The sequence below is a fragment of the Cricetulus griseus genome, chromosome 2, assembly GCF_003668045.3.
Source record: "Cricetulus griseus strain 17A/GY chromosome 2, alternate assembly CriGri-PICRH-1.0, whole genome shotgun sequence".
Lineage (NCBI taxonomy): Eukaryota > Metazoa > Chordata > Mammalia > Rodentia > Cricetidae > Cricetulus > Cricetulus griseus.
In genome coordinates this window covers 83510674-83529384 of record NC_048595.1, presented here as the reverse complement: position 1 = coordinate 83529384, position 18711 = coordinate 83510674, and the positions used below count along the sequence as shown (strand labels likewise).

The 18711-nt window shown below is 41.1% G+C and overlaps 1 protein-coding gene across 5 annotated transcripts in view; it reads right to left on the bottom strand.

The window, feature by feature from the left end:
* Fkbp15 (FKBP prolyl isomerase 15) overlaps positions 1-18615 on the bottom strand; it is a 69891-nt gene extending 51276 nt beyond the window's left edge. For 2 of the 5 annotated variants that reach the window (XM_027400322.2, XM_027400325.2), the window contains exons 1-4: positions 18424-18597; positions 14507-14622; positions 7112-7196; positions 6545-6614 (exon numbers count right to left, since the gene is read on the bottom strand). In XM_027400322.2, coding sequence (XP_027256123.1) covers positions 6545-6614; positions 7112-7196; positions 14507-14622; positions 18424-18476 — 324 coding nt within the window. In that variant the 5' untranslated portion in view covers positions 18477-18597. Of the gene's footprint in view, positions 1-6544; positions 6615-7111; positions 7197-14506; positions 14623-18423 lie in introns of all 5 variants that reach the window. The other 3 variants (XM_027400323.2, XM_027400321.2, XM_027400326.2) reach the window with 2 other exon arrangements.
* Positions 18616-18711: the final 96 nt, after the last annotated feature.

The following is an 18711-nucleotide window of genomic DNA, read 5'->3' as shown; positions in this document are numbered from 1 at the left end:
AGGGATGCTAAATAGTCCTACTTTATGTCAACACTTTGTACAACAACCTTTGGAAATAATTCGTAAAAAATTTCCACAATCCCTCGTTTATCATTACATGGATGATATTCTTTTATCCGATTGTATGTTTGACATTGAAGGAAGTTCTGCCTAGATGGGGTTACACATTGCCCCAGAAGAGATACAAAGAGGTGATTCTATTAACTATTTAGGTTATAAGATAGACTTAGAAAGAATCAGGCCACAGAAGGTACAAATTAGAAGGGATCGTTATCAAACTCTTAATAATCTTCAGAAGCTGCTAGGAGAAATTTCTCAATTACAGACGATTATTGGGGTAGAAGGACATGACTTAAAGCATTTAAAAATGGCTCTTAAAGGTGACAAGGACATAAACAGTCCACAAATATTATCCGCTGAGGCAGAAAAAGAACTACAGTGGGTAGGAAACAGAATATTGGATGCACATGTAGATCGGATAAACCTTGATTTAGACTGTATTCTGGTTATCTTGCCATCCAGAGAATATCCTTCTGAAATTCTGATGCAGAGGGAAGACACCATATTGGAGTGGATATTTCTGCCACATAAACAGAATAAAAAGTTAAAGACATATATAGAAAAGATTTCTGATTTGATTTTAAAGGGAAAATTAAGAGTTCGTCAACTGACTGGAAAAGATCCAGCAGAAATTACAGTACCTTTAACTAATGAAGAAATTTCTTCCTTATGGAAGGATAATGAATATTGGCAAATAGCTCTTACTGACTGTTTGGGAACAATTAGCAACAACTATCCCAAAACTGACAGAATTAAATTCATAAAAAAGAGTCTGGATTCTTCCACATATTGTAAAACAAGCACCCATTTCTGGAGTTCTCACTTTCTATACTGATGCCAACAAATCAGGTAAGGCTGGTTATAAAGCAGTTGAGGTAAGTAAAGTAGTTCAAAGTCCATATACATCTGTACAGAAGGCAGAATTATATGCAATTCTCATGGTGCTTATGGATTTTACAGAACCTCTTAATATAGTTAATGATTCCCAATATGCACAGAGAGTCGTCTTACACATTGAGACTGAAGAATTCGTTCCTGATAATACAGAATTAACCTCGTTCTTTTTACAATTACAGGAAACAATCAGAAACAGAAGCAATCCTCTATACATTACACATATCAGATCCCATACAGGTCTGCCAGGCCCACTAGCACAAGGCAATGATGAGATTGATTGTGTTTTAATTGGAAGTGTGCTAGAAGCCTCAGAATTTCATAAGAAATATCATGTAAATAAGCAAAGGTTTAAAAAAGGACTTCTCCATCACTTGACAACAAGCCAAGGAGATAGTGAGAAACTGTCCTACTTGTTCTTTTTATAACCAAACTCCACTGTCAGCAGGCTATAGTCCTAAAGGCATTCGGAGGAATGAGATCTGGCAGATGGATGTCTTTCACTTTACAGAATTTGGAAATTTGAAATATGTGCATCATACTATTGACACATTCTCAGAGTTCCAATGGGCTACTGCTCTCAACTCTGAAAAAGCTGATTCTGTTATTACACACCTGCTACAGGTGATGGCAGTTACGAGTATACCTGCACAAATAAAAACTGACAATGCTCCGGCATATGTCTCCACAAAAATGGAACAGTTTTTCAAATATTATAACATAAATCATGTCACCAGTATACCACACAACCCTACAGGACAAGCAGTGGTTGAGAGATCTAATAGAACACTTAAGAAAATGCTCTATAGACAGGCTAGTAAGTCAAAAAACCCCAAACATAAGTTGCATAATGCTTAATTGACACTAAACTTTCTTAATGCCAATGAAAAAGGACAAACAGCTGCAGAAAGACACTAGACTACAGAAAAAACTGCTGAAATGAATCAACCAGTATACTTCAAAGATGTACTAACCTCGGTATGGAAGCCTGGACATGTGTTACACTGGGGTAGAGGTTTTGCATTTGTCTCCACAGGAGAAGAAAAACTTTGGATACCATCAAAGTTGATCAAGATTCGAGTTGAAAAAGACAAACCTCTCGACAAGGACGAGTGACAGGTATTTTACTGAGGTATATCTCATAAACTAAATAGAAACCTCCCAAAGGAAAGGGAAGTGTTTTGCTTCTATCTTCACAGGAAAACTCATTTCCAGAAATCCAAGAACACTACATGGGTAGATGCTTAAGAAGAGAAGGTAGCTATAACCATCGAATAAAAGGAACGTGCCATACAGTAAACTTTACAGCTATCTCTCAAATAACTCTATTTCTCTTTATTTCCTAGTCCCTACTCAAGTAAATCAATGCTGGATTTAGAGTTGGATTTGGCTTTCCTCCCCTAAAATCCAAGCACATTGTTTAACTAAACTTTAGAGTTTCTGTATTCTATCAAGAAGCCAATTGGTGTAATACAGAACGAGAGAAGAATTTGGGGACTGTCTTTGTCTTTCTTGGCTCTTTCTTTCAAGGTGTACACCATTTCATAATCATTATTTTTTCACAATTGCCTTTTCCAGCATGCATACATACACAAGCAAACATTTCTCTGCTAACACTTATGTTTGAGTCCCACACAGCCAATGAAAACCCACCTGACAGCAATCTCTAGATGCTCCGGAAAAGAAATTGGGCCATACCTCCTCGACTGCACTGGATCCAACTTACTCCATTTCAACTGACACTCCGACCAGAGCTTTGAGTACTGATTTCAATCAAGTTGAGGACTTCAACCTATCTTCAATCAAGCAAATCCCATCTAACATGGACTGGATATAATCCATTAGAGACTTTCACTATACTAACATTTTCTTCCCACAGGACCCTAAGAGGCTACCATCGTCCCATTTCAGCAGGAAGTAACTTGGAGGATGCTATGCCCCCATCCCTCATTATTATCTATTAGGGTAGTGTTAGCCTAGTTAGGAATAACTTTCTTATTGTTTAGGATTGGGATTGGAAGGAGGTGTTCAGGTTTGGACACTTCTTTCAGACGACTTTAGGGTTTAGCTGAAATAGACATGGTGAGGATGTGCAATAGCAGATTTCTTTTATTTCACCTTTATGATTGTTAATTTTGGATACTTTACACTGTTAAGTTTTAATCCTCTTTTAGACTAAAAGGAGAATTGTAGACAGTAAGCCATGCCTGTTAGAGGCTGGCTACAGGTGTGCCTGACCACACCTGTCAGGGCATAGTCAAGGTGAGGTCAGGATGACACGGGATGGGTTCTTAAGGGGCGGCAAAGTACATGGGAGCCCCTTCTCTCTCTGGCCTGGCTGCCTTGCTGCCCTGGCACGCTCTGGCTTGTGTTTGACTGGTATTTATCTGAATAATGATATCTTAACCATACAGACTACAGATTGACTTCGCTCGCTATAGAAGGATGTACAAGTACAGCCTCAGCCACTTTACAAAAGGATCTTGAGCATCACAGATTTTCTTATAAATGGGAAGGGAGAACCCCAGAACCAATCTCCCAGATTATGCATGTGTACTACATAGCAATTAAACAAACACAAACATCCAAATAATTAAAATTCACCCTCTGGTCTAGAGACATAATGGTTAAGAGCATTTGCTGCTTTTCTATAGGACCTGAGTTCAGTTCCCCAAATCCATGATAGGAGGCTCAAAACCTCTAGCTCCAGGGGAACAGATGCCTTTGGCCCCCTCAGATACCTATGCTCATATGCATGTTCCCACATGCAGACACAAATACTTACACATAACTAAAAATAATTTAAAAAAATATTTGGTCAGGCGTTGGTGGCGCATGCCTTTAATCCCAGCACTCGGGAGGCAGAGGCAGGGGGATCTCTATGAGTTTGAGGCCAGCCTGGTCTACAGAACAAGTTCCAGGACAGGCTCCAAAGCAATACAGAGAAACCCTGTCTCGAAAAACAAAAAACAAAAAACAAACAAACAAAAAAATCACTTTATCATGGTTGGAGGGTTGTCTCAGTGGTTAAGCACAGCTATTGCTCTTACATAGGATGCAGGCTTGATTCCTAGTACCCACATGTGGCTCACAACTATCCTAACTTTAGTTCCAGAGGGACTCAATGCTCTCTTCTCACCCCTGTGGGCACCATACACTCACTTGGTGCACAGAAAAACAATGCAAGCAGGATATTCATATACATTAGATAAATAAATAGATAAATAAATCTTTAAATTTTTTTAAGAATAAGTTTACTTCTGAGTTGTCCTATTCTCAGGCAGGACCTTTCCAAGTTTTTGGCTGAAAGCCTAGACAGTCTCTAACTCCTTGGTTCTTAAATTTCTACTCAACAGAGATTTTTAGCTGAATTCTTTAGCTACTTCCCCATGAAGTTTAAAATCAAGCAAATACAAGGAGGAAGAGAGTTGCTACTTGTGCAGGACCTCTCCCTGTAGAATTGTTTTTCCTATGCACCACAGATGTGCAGAAATTGTTCTGACTCTGGAATAGTGCCTGGACTTCTATACCACCCCTGAATTCAACAAAGTCCCACAGGGAAAAAAACCAATGTAGAACTGCCAGGCTCTCCAGTCTTGTCAATGTCTCTTTTCTTGAGCAGTCTCTCTGGATATATCATACATGCTGCCTAAACTACACCTAAAGTCAGCAATATGCTCAAGGTACAGAACAGAGGCATCTCATTGGTGGTTTTTTCCTTCTAAGATTTTAATTTATCTTCCCTTTGTCATTTCTATAGCTCTCCAGTGAGGTTTTCAGGTTTTTTGTATTTTTAATCCAAAAAACTTTAGAATATAACTGTTATAATTTTTCTTTTTTAAGACAGGGTTTCACTGTATAGCCCTGGCTGGTCTTGAACTCCCTATATAAACCATATCTCCCTTGAGCCCACAGAGATCCTCCTGACTCTGCCTCTCAAGTCCTGGGATTAAAGGTATGTGCTACTACCCAGCTATCATCTTTTTAATATGAATGGGTGTTTTGTCTGCATTTATATCTGTGTACTATGTCTGTACCTTGTGCTTGGTGCCTGTTGAGGCCAGAAGACAGCATTGGATCCCCTAGAACTGGAGTTACAGACAGTTGTGAGCAGCAACGTCGATGCTGGGAATTGAATCTGGGTCCTTTGAAAGGGCAACCAGGGCTCTTAACCACTGAGCTATCTCTCAAGTCCCCAAAATTTATTTATTTTATGTGTTTAGGTGTTTTGCCTGCATGTATGTCTATGCATCAATGCATGCAGAAGCCAGAAGAGGGCATCAGATTTCCTGAACTAGAATTACATAGACAGTTGTGAGCCAACATGTGAGTGCTGAGAACCAAACTCAGGTCCTCTGGAAAAGAAACTGGTGTTCTTAGTCTCTAAACCACACCTCCAGCCCCTTATCTGCTTCTTTTTAATTGCTTCTCCAACCTACTCCCTCTTTCTGGCCATCAAGCATAGTGATGTCTCACAACTAGAGTTCTAAGATCCAAATTGTTACCTCCAATGAATTAATAGGTCCAGATAATAGCAGCAGCTGCTAAAACACAAAACAAGAGACAGCCAGACATCATTTGCTTCCTGTTAGGAGTATGGAAGATTTAAGGGATGAAGGAACCAACTACAATGGGTAACCTGACTAGATGCTGAATCAAATGGATGTACAAGAAGGAAAACAACAGAGCAAAGAAATATGAATACTTCCTGGTAGTGACTGATATTAAGATGTACTTCTTAATACTTTTTTAGTTGTGACAATGACGTGATAGCTTTAAGTATCTCCTCTTCTAGAACTATATACTAAAGCATTCACCACTGAAATTGTATATCAAGATCTGTTCAAAATAACCTGAATGGGAAAAGAAAGAGGTGAGGGTGTGGTCACAGATGAAAAACTAATAACCACTACTGAGAGCTTAGTACTAATACCTGAGGCTTACTATTTAAGACCCACTGATTTGTGTTTCAAATTTCCTATACCTGTTTTTGTGTGTCTACAGTGATGTCCATTGTATCAGTCACTATGGGCACCTAATCTTAGCTTTGTGCTGAGAGAGGCAGAGCAGCAGGAAGCTTGTGTTCTCTGAAATGTGAGAATTTCTTATGTTTAGCTCAATAATGTTTAACTCAATGTTCTATTTAAGCAAGATGTACCAACTCAAAGAAGGCAGGCCTAGGGCCATTTAGTGACATCCACTGTACTTCATCCTGACTAAACTACAGTCATCAACTGCTCAACCTTGTTTTCAGACTTGCAAAGGATAAATATTGGTCATTAACATAGGCATAAAGATGGAATGTGCTAATGGTATGCACCCTTGACAGTTTACTCCAAAGCTTTCCAGTTCTGATACTAGAACCATCACAAAGGAAACATCTAAAGCAAACATTCTGAGCAGCTGCACTTGTTTTAACACATAACAGTAAGCAAACTGAGGTCATCTACTGAATCCTACACACTCAGAATTATCATTAGTAGCCACTCTTTTCCTCTGACACATGAGCCAGATCAGGCAGATTAAAACCAGACCACTGGTACTAACAATACTTGGGATATAAAGTATGAATCAATGTGGGGCTTCTCACCTCTCTGGTTGTGTGGTTCCCCAGGACGGCAGCTCCGAATTTGCCTTGCTTTGCATATTGACCATTTACGCTATTGAAGCAAGAAAACAACAGATATCAGGATCCCTCTAAGCCATGAGGAGCCAGCACTCTGTTTTGATACAACGAGGCATTTGGCCTCTAAAAGAGGTTAGAGGTAGGTAGTTTTTAATCTAAAGCTCTTTTGCAACTTCTTTTCTATCCTTGAGACAAGTTCTCATTGGTATAACTCTGACTGGTCTAGAACTCACAGAGATCCTGAAGTCTCTGCCTCCCAAGAGCTGGAATTAAAGATAAATACCACCTCACCCAACCCCAACTTCTTTATTCTTCAATCATCTATTATCCACAGTATCCCCGAGAACTTAAGAAGCTGCTATGGAGGGCCCAAACACTAACAACATAGACAAGATAATGTTATCTAAGGTTCTGTCCAGAAGGGCTGAGGAACTAGGCTGCAAAGAGCACGGGTTCTGAAAAAGGGCAGGAACTACATCCTATGCTTCCCTGCTCTCCACCAGCTCAGTGCTTTCTCTCCCAACTACTTACTATCGGTATGCGTGCACTGCAGTTGCAAACAGCACGGATGAAGTGCCTGGGGTGGCTGTTGCTGGTTTAGGTGCTGTCTGATTTCCTGAAGATGAAGAAAACAAAGGTGTCATTCATTTTTTTTATTTTTAGCCTCAAAATTCCACTTTACACTTTCTGGTTAGTGTAACAATGCTTTCATTACTGCTATCCTTATTGGATCCAGAGACAGCTTGTCACCTTGTCTGGTGGTGAGCAAACAGGCTCTAAGTGAGAGCTTTATACAATGACTGTAGATGACACTAGACTCACTCCAGCCCCAATACCATACACCACAGACAATTTTGTTTTGTTTTGTTTTGCTGAGCCTGTCCTGGAACTCGCTTGGTAGACCAGGCTGGTCTTGAACTCACAGAGATTTTCCAGCCTCTGCCTCCCAAGTGCTGGGATTAAAGGCATGTGCCACCAAAGCCCAGCCACCACAGACAAATTTTATGTCTAGACAAGAAGCATTATCTAGAAAACAGGGCCATACTATAGCATTCTTTTCTTTTTTCAATGCTCTGTCAACTATATAAAGGTAAAGCTATTTCCCTCTTCCAGTATAGGGAATTTAGGGTGACAGTGTAGATGAAAGTTCCAGGAAGAAACCCCACCTGACACTGAATCCTCTACAAGGCTGATCAACTGACTAAAAGGCCAGTGATCCGGCTGAGGTAAGAATGTTTGCATGTTCAGAGCCTAATTACAACCTGTCCTGGGCTGTCTTCGGCCCCCTTAATAGGCCTCCCTTGACCACTCATGTGTTTAATCTAACATCCTGGTGACTAACAAGCAGAACCATTTGGAATGTATTAACTTATGGCTCCACTAATGCATGTGAAAAGTACCTTGAGTTGTGAATTTTTTTGTTCCATTCTCATAAACTTGACCACACTGTTACCACATTGCAAAGTGAGATTTGGGAAGACCTGAATCTGTATTCCTGGGCCACAATGGCTCATATTTGGCTTCAGAATAAACTCTATCCCCTTTGAAATGAAGGCTGTATTTTTGCATCAGTGTTTAAATCACATCCATTAGTAAAATCTGCCAAAGGCAGTAACACTAATGTTTTAAAATGGCACATTAAGGGTAAATCTCATTCTGTTGTTGTCTTTGTCTTTGTCTATCTGTCTGTTTATGGGAGACAAGGTCTCCTTTGTGTAGTTCAACCTGACCTGGAACTCATGATTCCCCTGCCTCAACCTTCTGAGTGCTAGGACCACCGGTGTTCACCCTCACACCCAGTGGTAAACTACAAGCTAAGCTCACTAAATGAATGTCTTCATAGAAAAGTGATAAAAGAACGCTAACTAAAAATCAAATGAATTTACTTTCATAAACCTTGTTCTCTCTTATTTTTCTGTATGAACACGTTCCCTCAATTTTAGAGTACAAGGACAATGTAAAAGTCAGATAAATATAGGAAAGCATAATAAAAACATAAAGCTCCTATAACCTCATCATACAAAATTAAATACCAGTAAACTGAAGCATTTATTCTGAGTCCTTTCTCTGTACACATAAGCTCTGCAGTAGCATTTTTAGTATTTTAATACAAAATGAAGATTCAACTTGGCCTCTTCCATTTCTCATTGACTATAAGTCTTCTCTATAGTCTCCAAAACAAGCCTAGATGGATGGCTCAAGGCTACTGCCCAAACTGCTTCTTGATAACTACACAAAATACTATGACTGATTCTAAGAACTTACCTAATTCCTTTTTTTTTTTTTTTTGGTAATTTTTTAAGACTTATTTATATATTTATTTAATATGCATTTGGTTTTGCCTGCACATTCTGTATGAGCTACAGACAGTTGTGAACTGCCATGTGAGTGCTGGGAATTGAATCCTGGCCCTCTGAAATAGCAGCCAGTGCTCTTAACTGCTGAGCCATCTCTCCAGCCCCAAGAAATTTCCAAATTTCTTACTGTGCTACATTTCTTTGGGCAGTTATCAAATTTTCTCTGTTATACAGAATACTATAGTGAACATTCCTCAAACACACATTTTTGTGTGTGACCTCTAACTCTTTTCTCAGACTACATTCCTGAAAATGGAATTCTGAGGTGAAGTGGTATAGAGAGAATTTGGTTTGGTTCTACTCTGCCCCAGTATCCTTGGGAAATACTATGGCAATTTACATGTCCATCAGGAGTATAGCTGTGACTGTTCCACATTGCTGCCCATGGGAAACAGCCTTTTAAAATCTTTACCAAGTGAGGGAACAGGAAAGGAGGAGTACCCTCTCATGGCTGTTTTACCTGAATTTACTGATTATAGGGAAGAGGAAACTAAACATTTTCCCCAGGCTCGGGGTCCAGAAGCAGAATACTAACCTAGTTGTGAAAATGAAGTGTCTAATGTGGGAAATTACCAATACAGAGCCAGGTAAAAATACAAGGGAATTTAATAGGGAAAAGCCTTACTTACAGAGCGACCTAGCCAGCCGGTGTGGCAGCAGTCCATACAGCAAGCTGAAGATGAAAGCGAAAGCATCCCACCACGTAAGCATCCCTCACTCTACATCACCCTGACCACGCAGGTACACCTGTAGCCAGCCCCTAAGTAGGCATGGCTACAGCATCCCCTACAAGAGTCCAATGTGTTATTTGTTTATTTTCTTAGTGGTATATTCTTTGTTTCCCTCACTATATTAAGAAAGTTACTTACAGTTCAGTTTAATATGTTAGGGGATATGGACAAGTGTGGAACCCAGAAAAAAAAAATCACTATTTGTGGAGGCCAGCCTGGCACCCTCCTCCAAGTTAACGCAACCTCTTGTAGCACTCTCAGGCTATAACACCCAAGCTCATGCTCTCAAGATGCAACTGCTTCTGCATCTGCCAGGGGCACAAGCAGAGCATGGCCATCATCCTAAGACTCTCATTGCTCGGCATTCCTCCTTCCCTGAAGTCACCATTATTTAGACTCTTGGACTTGGAACTCAAAAGGAAATTTTGCAACATGTAGTCCTGAAAAAAGTTTTATTTTGAGCAAAGTTTCCTTAATTTAGTCTCCTTGTTCAGGGGATGACTAGATAATTCTGTTTCCTTCACTAATTGTTAGTGAATTTATCTTGAGTCCCTTTTTAATTTCTTCATTTAAAAAAGGCTTTCTTTTAACCTACTATCTCTTTAAAGGCAAAACCTGTATTTGTTTACTCCTGTGTACCTTCTAGCTTCTCCTTCACCTGAAAAATAATTTTTCACAGGAAAAATAAATTTCTCTATCTTTATGAAAAAAAAAAACAGAGCTAGGGAGATAGGTCAGTCATTAAAATGCTTGCTAACAAGTTTGGTGGCCTGAGATTGGAACCCACATGGTGAAAGAAGAGAAATGACTCGTACAAGTTGTCCTCTGACCCCCAAACATAGGTCATGGCATGCACATGCCTATATACATACACACAAGCAATCAATCCATTTCTGAAAAGAAAAAAATCACTATGTCATCAGATAAGCCAGAGGTAGTTTGTTTTCCTTCACGCCTATATGCTCAAAGACTTTAAACTGAATCAGAAACACACAGTTTATGAAGAAACCAGGGGAATGCACAATAACACTTGAGCTTAATGGACTGTGGCAGCATACAATTCACTCTTGTTCCCACTTCCTAAGTCCTTTGTAGTTTCCTTAGTGATAACAGCAGTACGAGTGTCTTTTAAGAAATATATTTGGGCCGGGACAGTGGTGGCACACACCTTTAATCACAGCACTTGGGAGGCAGAGGCAAGCAGATCTCTGTGAGTTCGAGGCCAGTCTGGTCTACAGAGCAAGTGCCAGGACAAGCTCCAAAGCTACACAGAGAAACCCTGTCTCGGGAAAAAAAAAAAAAAAAAAAAAGAAAGAAATATATTTGGAGTCTGGGGTAGTGGCACTCAGGAGGCAGAGGTAGGCACAGCCTCGTCTACAAAGCTACACAGAGAAACCATGTCTCGAAAAACCAAGTGTGTGTGTGTGTGTGTGTGTGTGTGTGTGTGTGTGTGTGTGTGTGTGTGTGTGTTTGGCTCTGGAGTTGCTTGGCTCTGGAGTGTTTAGTCCCTTTAGTCATAATTGAGTTTATACACTGTCAAGTTGTCAAGCATGGCAACATATGTCTGTAATCCCAGCCTCTGAGAGGCAGAGACAGGAGGATCTCAAGCTGGAGACTAGCCTGGTCTACATGATTATGGACTCATAATCTGCATGGGGCCCCAAAACCAAAATAGAGTAACTTGTTTTAGAATTCTAGAAAATGAAGATTTTTAAAGTGATCTTTTAAATCAAGAGAAATAAGTAATACCCAAATCCCCAAATTTGCACATGGCTGTGTCATGTCAGAAGCCTCACATAGGCCAGGTTTCATTGCCTATTTTCTTCTTTTACAAGGAAAGGAACTTGAAAATGGATAATCTACTTTCTTGGATTCTGGCTTCTTCTGCTCTTTTTGCTTATATAAAGCCAAGGTCCTACTCTCAACTCATCAGAATGTCTCATTTTATGGGATTTCAAATAAAAAAAACTGCAAATAAAAGCCAGTTTAAAAGCGTCTTAAAGGCTGGAGAGATGGCTCAGTGGTTAAGAGCACTTATTGCTTCTCCAGAGGACCCAGGTTCAATTCTCAGCACCCACATGGTAACTTACAACTGTCTGTTATTCCAGTTCCAAGAGACCTGATGCCCATGGCAAAATACCAATGCACATAAAATAAACAATTTTTTAAAAGGTCTTGAAACTTTGCTGAAATTTTGATTTTTGACATTGTTGCTGAGGTGACCAGGGTAGGACTCCTCGGGATAGAGATAGCCACAAGGAAAACAAAGTATTTACAGGATGAGGGACTATGACCTTCAGCTCCACTCACCAACATTCAGGAAAGATGGGCTAGAGCAAGCTATATAAAAACTCATGAACCACAAAGTTTGAAGGGCTTCCAGGTTGTAAAACACAGACAGTGCTAGGAGGGTGGTACACCCAGAGAGGGAAGGAGGGACACCCAGAGAAGACTCAAAAGCTATATATCTCTCAAACTACTCTGCCAGCCTCTATTAATCTCTTCATCTGGCTGTATGTGTTTCTTTATAATATCTTTTCTAATAAACTAACCAACATTTTTTTTAAAAAGCAACAACGAATTACCCTGAGTTTTATGATCAATTCCTGTCAATTAACTGAACCCAGGAGAGGGTGTCATGGGACCCCTGGCCAGTCAGAAATACATATGACCTGAATAATGATTGGCTTCTTAGAGAGGACAGTCTTATAGAACTAAACCCTCAATCTGAGGGATTAGACTTTATGTCTAGGTAGTAACTTCAGAACTGAACAGAGCCAGGTGGTGGTGGTGCATGCCTTTAATCCCAGCTCTTGGGAGACAGAGGCAGGAGGATCTCTGTGAGTTCAAGACCAGCCTAGTCTACAAGAGCTAGTTCCAGGACAGCCTCCAAAGTCACAGAGAAACTCTGTTTCAAAAAAGAAGAAGAAGAAGAAGAAGAAGAAGAAGAAGAAGAAGAAGAAGAAGAAGAAGAAGAAGAAGAAGAAGAAGAAGAAGAAGAGAAATGAATTATGCAGAACCATCTAGACTGTAAGGAAAATACTACCAGTCCAAAGGTATGAGCAGGAGTGTTAGTGTCTTCCTTTGCATGGCCTACATGAACTATCTGATTCAACTACTCTCAGTAACCTGCCACGGATCCTCAGACTAGTCAGCATCAGGCCTGGCATGTAAAAGGCTCTCCACACTTTGATCTTCAAGTATTTAATTTAATGTCATTCCTACCTGTTCTCCTGGGGGCTCTTATATCACCAATCCCTTATTCTCTTCGGCTTCTTGCCTCAAAATATCAAAGTGTAGAGGAAAGAATGCTGTGGAGTCAGTAAATTCAGAGTTCAAATTTCAACTCTGCCACTAACGTTGACTGATCAAATTAATAAATTGCTCAGAGCCCCCAAAATCTAGAGAATGAAATATGACAATCCATGTAAAGTACCTAAGACAACTGCAGACACTTGAGAATATTAGCCTCTCACTCTCCCTCCTTTCCTCAGATGTCGTTAACAAATGACTCCTGTGTCCTTCATGAGTGGAACAGGATGTAACAATGTATGTTTTGGGCAGTTTTGGAGACAAGGAGCAAAAGAATGTGTCCCCATCAGTTCCCAACAAAGACCTGAGAGCTTCAAAAGGCAATCAACACTGGTGGTAAGCCTGAGTGACGGATGGAGGATGAAGGACTTGGTGTGTGTACTGGTAACTTCATGTGTTGTTATAACAAAATAATTGACAGACAGCTTAAGGAAGGCAGGGTTTGTTCTGGTTCAGTTTGAAGGCACGGTCCATTGTGGTGGGTGTCAGGGCCTGAATATTGGAAATCTATTCCATCCTGCCACAAATGAGTTCAGAGAGCTCAAGTCACTCCTATTATCTTTAAGATATTAGCTTAATGGCTGTAGGATGCCCTAGTCTCAGTAGTGAATGGCTCCTATCTAAATAACAATAGACCTAGGTCAAGGCCAGTTTATACTCTCCCTGAAAGCTAGGTGATATGTGCTGATATGTAGTGCCTGAAAGGCAAGTGGTACATGCAGCTACAGGGTATCTTTAGGATTAAGGGGAGTAATTGCTATTTGGACTTTATACATGATAACAGAAGTCTTCTGCCATTGTTGCCACCTTTGGTTGGTTACTTAAGATGATACATGAATAAACTGGGTGCATTCAGTATGGACTGAAACCGCCCTCCTGACACTATCCTAAGTCTCTGTCTATCCTTTAATGTCTATACCTAGCCTTTCCTCATTCCCCCGCTCAGAAAGACTGGGGGCTGTTTGGCTGGTCTGGTCCGGATCGCAGCCCCAAAGACACCAGTCCGCAACAGGTGGGGAAGGAAAGGAAGCAGGAGCGTGAGATGGATGGTCATTTGCACCATAGACAAGAAGCAGAGAGAAATAAATGATGCTGTTCTACTCACTTTCACCTTTCCAGTGAGCTGGATCCCAGCCATGAGATGGTGCCACTCACATATAGAGTGAGTTTACTCTTTCAGTTAATCCAATATAGGAACTCCTCACAAATATGCCCAGAGTTGGTCCCTTACGTGAGTCTAGATCCTATCAGATCAACAACCAATATCAAGCACCATACCACGTCACTTCCAAAGACAATCAGCCATCCAACCAACCCATTAAGACATGATACTAATACCTTTTTTTTTTTGGGGGGGGGGGTTCAAGGCAGGGTTTCTCTGTGGCTTTGGAGGCTGTCCTGGAACTAGCTCTTGTAGACTAGGCTGGTCTCAAACTTACAGAGATCCACCTGCCTCTGCCTCCAGAGTGCTAGGATTAAAGGCGTGTGCCACCACTGCCTGGTGATACTAATGCCTCTTAACTTACCTGTTGCTGCTACTGCTTGGCCTTTCTTAGGCTGCTTTGGGGCTGTGTACTGGAAGAATTCATTTCCATGGCCTGTAGTTGCTTGATCCAGTCCAAAAAGAGAAGCCAGCCTGGCACTGTTGATGGAAAATGAAAATAACATTTCATCTGACATATCCAAAACTTTCTTTTAAGTTTTGTTAAACTGTGAACATATCCCAAACTTGTAACCACTTTAAATGCTGCTACCTGTAATCTTAAATCTCTCTGATGGTGTAGCTCACCATTCAGTAAAGGAAGTAGCAGCTGAGGCTCTCTGAAATCAAGACTGTATTTGTGATTTGGAATCAACAGCTGAACCAAGTTCCATCTGATTATACTTCCTAAAGATGTCTCAGATGCATTCCCCACTTCCCTACCTCACTGCCACTGCCTCAGCACACTGCCTCCGTTTATACCTCTGAATAGTTTTAATTAATGCAATAATCTCACCCCCTAACTCTTCCCCCACTCATACTCCAGTACTGGGGATTGACCACAGGACCTTGAACATGCCAGGCAAGTGCTCTACCACCGAGCTATATCCATCACCATCAACCCTTTTATGTTTCTTTACTTTATGATGGAGTCTTACTAGGTGGCCACTCTGGCCTTGACCTTTCAACCCTCCTGTGTAGCTGGGAATGTCAACTCCTTGGGTTAGTTAGTCTCTGGGCTCCGCAAACCTTGCACAAGTCCTAAATGTCTTTCTTTAACTACTTACCCAGTTTATTATATTCTGTTACAGCAACACAAATCAACTGAGAAAGTAACTCTCCAATTCAGTCTAGCCCTGAACTCCTTTTCTCCAAAGTTGTTTTTAGTTGGGTGTACAAACTCTGAAGCTTCTCAACAGCTCAATTCTTCTGACTTTTTAAAAGTATAATTCATATGTGTGCATAAATATTTAACAGTATTTCACAAAATACATTCAATGTGGTTTGGCACTATTATTTCCTTTTCTTACAGAATCTAGAATGCTTCCTCTAAGCGTCCTATAAACAAATGTTTAAAGACAAAAAGATTTAGATGAAAATGCAAATGTAATACTTGAGTGAGAGTAGTGCTGACTTAAGTAAGATATCAGCAAACACTAAAAGAACACAGGAGAAACTGAGGTTTTTTTTTTTTTTTTCTTTTAGCCATGGTAACCTAAAGACTCCCTCTCCTTCCTTTCTTTTTTAAGACAATAGCTACATGGCATCTCTCTGACTATGCCTATTCCCTTTTTCTATCGCTCTTCGAATTTCCTGGCTAAATCCTGTCTGTCTATTGGCCAAAACAGCTTTATTCATCAACCAATAAGAGAAACATATATTTATAGCATATAGAAGGACACCCCCCATCAGGTGCCTTTTGATTACCACTTTTAGGTTAACCCTTAAGTTTGGGGAACTTGCTCAGGCTTGGTTAGTCTGGTTAATCTCAGCACTCAGGAGGCAGAAGCAAGTGGATCTCTGAGTTGGAGGCTAGGCTGGCATAAATGGTGAGTACAAGGCCACCCAGAGATACATGGTAGGATTATGTCTCAAAAACAAACAAGCAAGCAAACAAACAAAAAAGAGACCCAAGAATGTGTAAAGCAGCTATCAGTCACTTAAACAACCATCCTAGACATTAGTACTTCCTGCTCTGGTCAGTCTTCAAAATCCTTGATAGGCTCAAGAAAGTCATAAAGTCAAGTCAAACTTCAGAAAGCATTTTAAAAGCAAACTGCAGTTGTAAAAAAGGAACTGAAAGGCAGTGTCAGTGTTCATTGTCAGACGTTTTATTTCCTTAACAAAACCGATGGGGGAAGAGCCAAATAAGAGACTGCTCATAAAAACTTTCTCTAGTCTTTTCTTCTTCATTTTATGTGTGTGTGGGTGTCCTATGCACCATGTGCATGCCTGGTGCCAAAGGAGGCCAGAAGATGGTAGTGGATTCCCAGAGACTGGAGTTGAAGATGGTTGTGATCCACCATGTGGGAATCAAATCCAGGTCCTCTGGAAGAGAAGCCAGTGCTTTTAAACACTGAGCTGTCTCCCCAGCTCACTTTTCCTATTCTTAATCTTAAGTCTGATTCTGTTTTCCTAGCTACTACTGGGGACAAAAATTGTTCTGTAAATCTTTGTTGTTGTTGTTGTTGTTGAGTCTTTTATCATCAAATTGTCTGTTGCTATACTTGGGACCCACAGTCATATATGTAATGAATCTCAAATCCTTAGTTAAGCCTGCTCAGGGAGGCAGACTAGTGGAGTCAGGAAGAACTTATCTTGGGTCAGGAACCACGAGAAGGGCACATGACTGTCATTGTCTGCTTAGTCAGCAGCAGATTCCTTGATGCATGAAAGTTAACAGTCTTAAAAATTCCTTTATAGACTTTCCTCAAATGCTCTCATAGGGAAATATACCTCAAAGCTAGGTGTGATGGCACATGCCTTTAATCCAAGAATTCAGGAGGCAGGCAGGTAGATCCTTGTGAGTTCAAGGCCAGCTTGGTCTATATAAAGAATTCTAGTCAGCCAGGGCTTCATAGGGAAACCCTGTCTCAAATAAACAAACAAACAAACCTTGAAGATATTCAAAAGGACCCATATGCAGACACACACAAAACTGATTTTGGCTGAAAATCCAGCCAACAGCAGCAGAAGCTTTAAATGTTTGTGGTAAAATAGGAAAGAATGGAAGCATTTTGTCTAATCAAAATGGTAAACTCTGATTCAGTGAGAGAACCTGTCTCAAAAAATAAAGTGGAAGGCTACAGAGAAAGACACCTCTGTCCTCTACAAACAATGTTCACAGCCTGTATACACCACACACCACATACACACACACACACACACACACACACACACACACACACACACACACACGTGTGTACACATGCATGCGCACAAATATAAGACCAAAAGAAAGCCAGTCGTTTTATGGTCATTCCTGTATTGAATTCCTACTATACTAGAAGATTAATCACTATTGTTACCTCTCAGGATCTGATAAAATGATGGGATGTTGATGTGTTTGTCATTTCTTAAGTGGGTTCATCTCTATGCACAAAACTTGAAAGCAGATGTTCAAAGAAGGGCTCTGCAAAGATGTAAGCTTTGCAGTTAACAAGTCTAAAGGGAGTGAAGAGGTCCACTGAGACAATGGACGGGAAAAAACTAAGCTAATTGTTAAAAAGAGGGGAAAAATCTTGCCTCCCTTTAAAGACTTCTGTCTCAAGAGGGTATCTATGATATCTGACAGTAGGAGAAAACAAATGTAGTCTCTCCCATTGGCTTTAAGCCTTAGGCCTTACAAAGAAAGTATGATTTCGCAGGCACTTCCTGAGCAATCAGTATGCTCCAGGAGTTCCCGTTCTGAGAGATAGACAGAAATGAGCAGCATAAGCAGTTTTGTCAGGATTTAGATTTCAGTAGCTTCCATGTGCAAAGACTCGTGGGAATAAGGAAGATAAAGCAGTCTATTCTGCCTGGGGCTGTGAAGGCAGAGAATCACCGAAAAGGTAACATCCGAGGTAGTCTTTGAAGGAAGCTGACCCACCTCCTGGTTTAAAGTGTCATGGGGAAGAGAAAGTCTCTTTAATTTACAGCTCATATATTTATAGGAGCTGACTCCTTTAGAAAAAAAAAAAACCCGAGGTAGACAGTCTCTTCAGGAATCATCTCCATTTCACTGGAGACACTGTGATTCATAAAGCAAAAGGGTGTCAGGGAGATGCCAGGTCCTTAATCCAAAGGATCTCACACCGGGGCGAGCTGTGCTCAGACTGCCAAGCCTGGGCAACCCACCGGTGGACTGCGGCAAGGTTCTGGACCCGGAAGTTGAGAAGAGGCCTGAGAAGAGACCGACCCCTGCAGCCACCCACTGGTCTCTCGGCCCTGCGCTCCGGCCACGACTTCTCAATCACTCACCCGCCACTTGGCGAGAGGAAGTCGGTATCATCCTCGTCTCCGGCCCCGAACATCACGTCTGTTTTAGCTCGGCTTAAGAGAGCAAGTCGGATGTTCCCGGGGCCTGTCACAACCGATGTCGTAAAATGCCGCAGCGGCGGAGGCGAGCTGCTTTCCGGCAGGAAAACTCTCTCAGGGTAGCGGGGCCCAGAGGAGACCCGGCGGTGGAGAAGGCGGAGCAAAGGCAAATGAGAAAGTGAGCTCCTGATGACGCAAGGCCTCGCCAGCCCTCCGAGGGGGTGGAGTTCC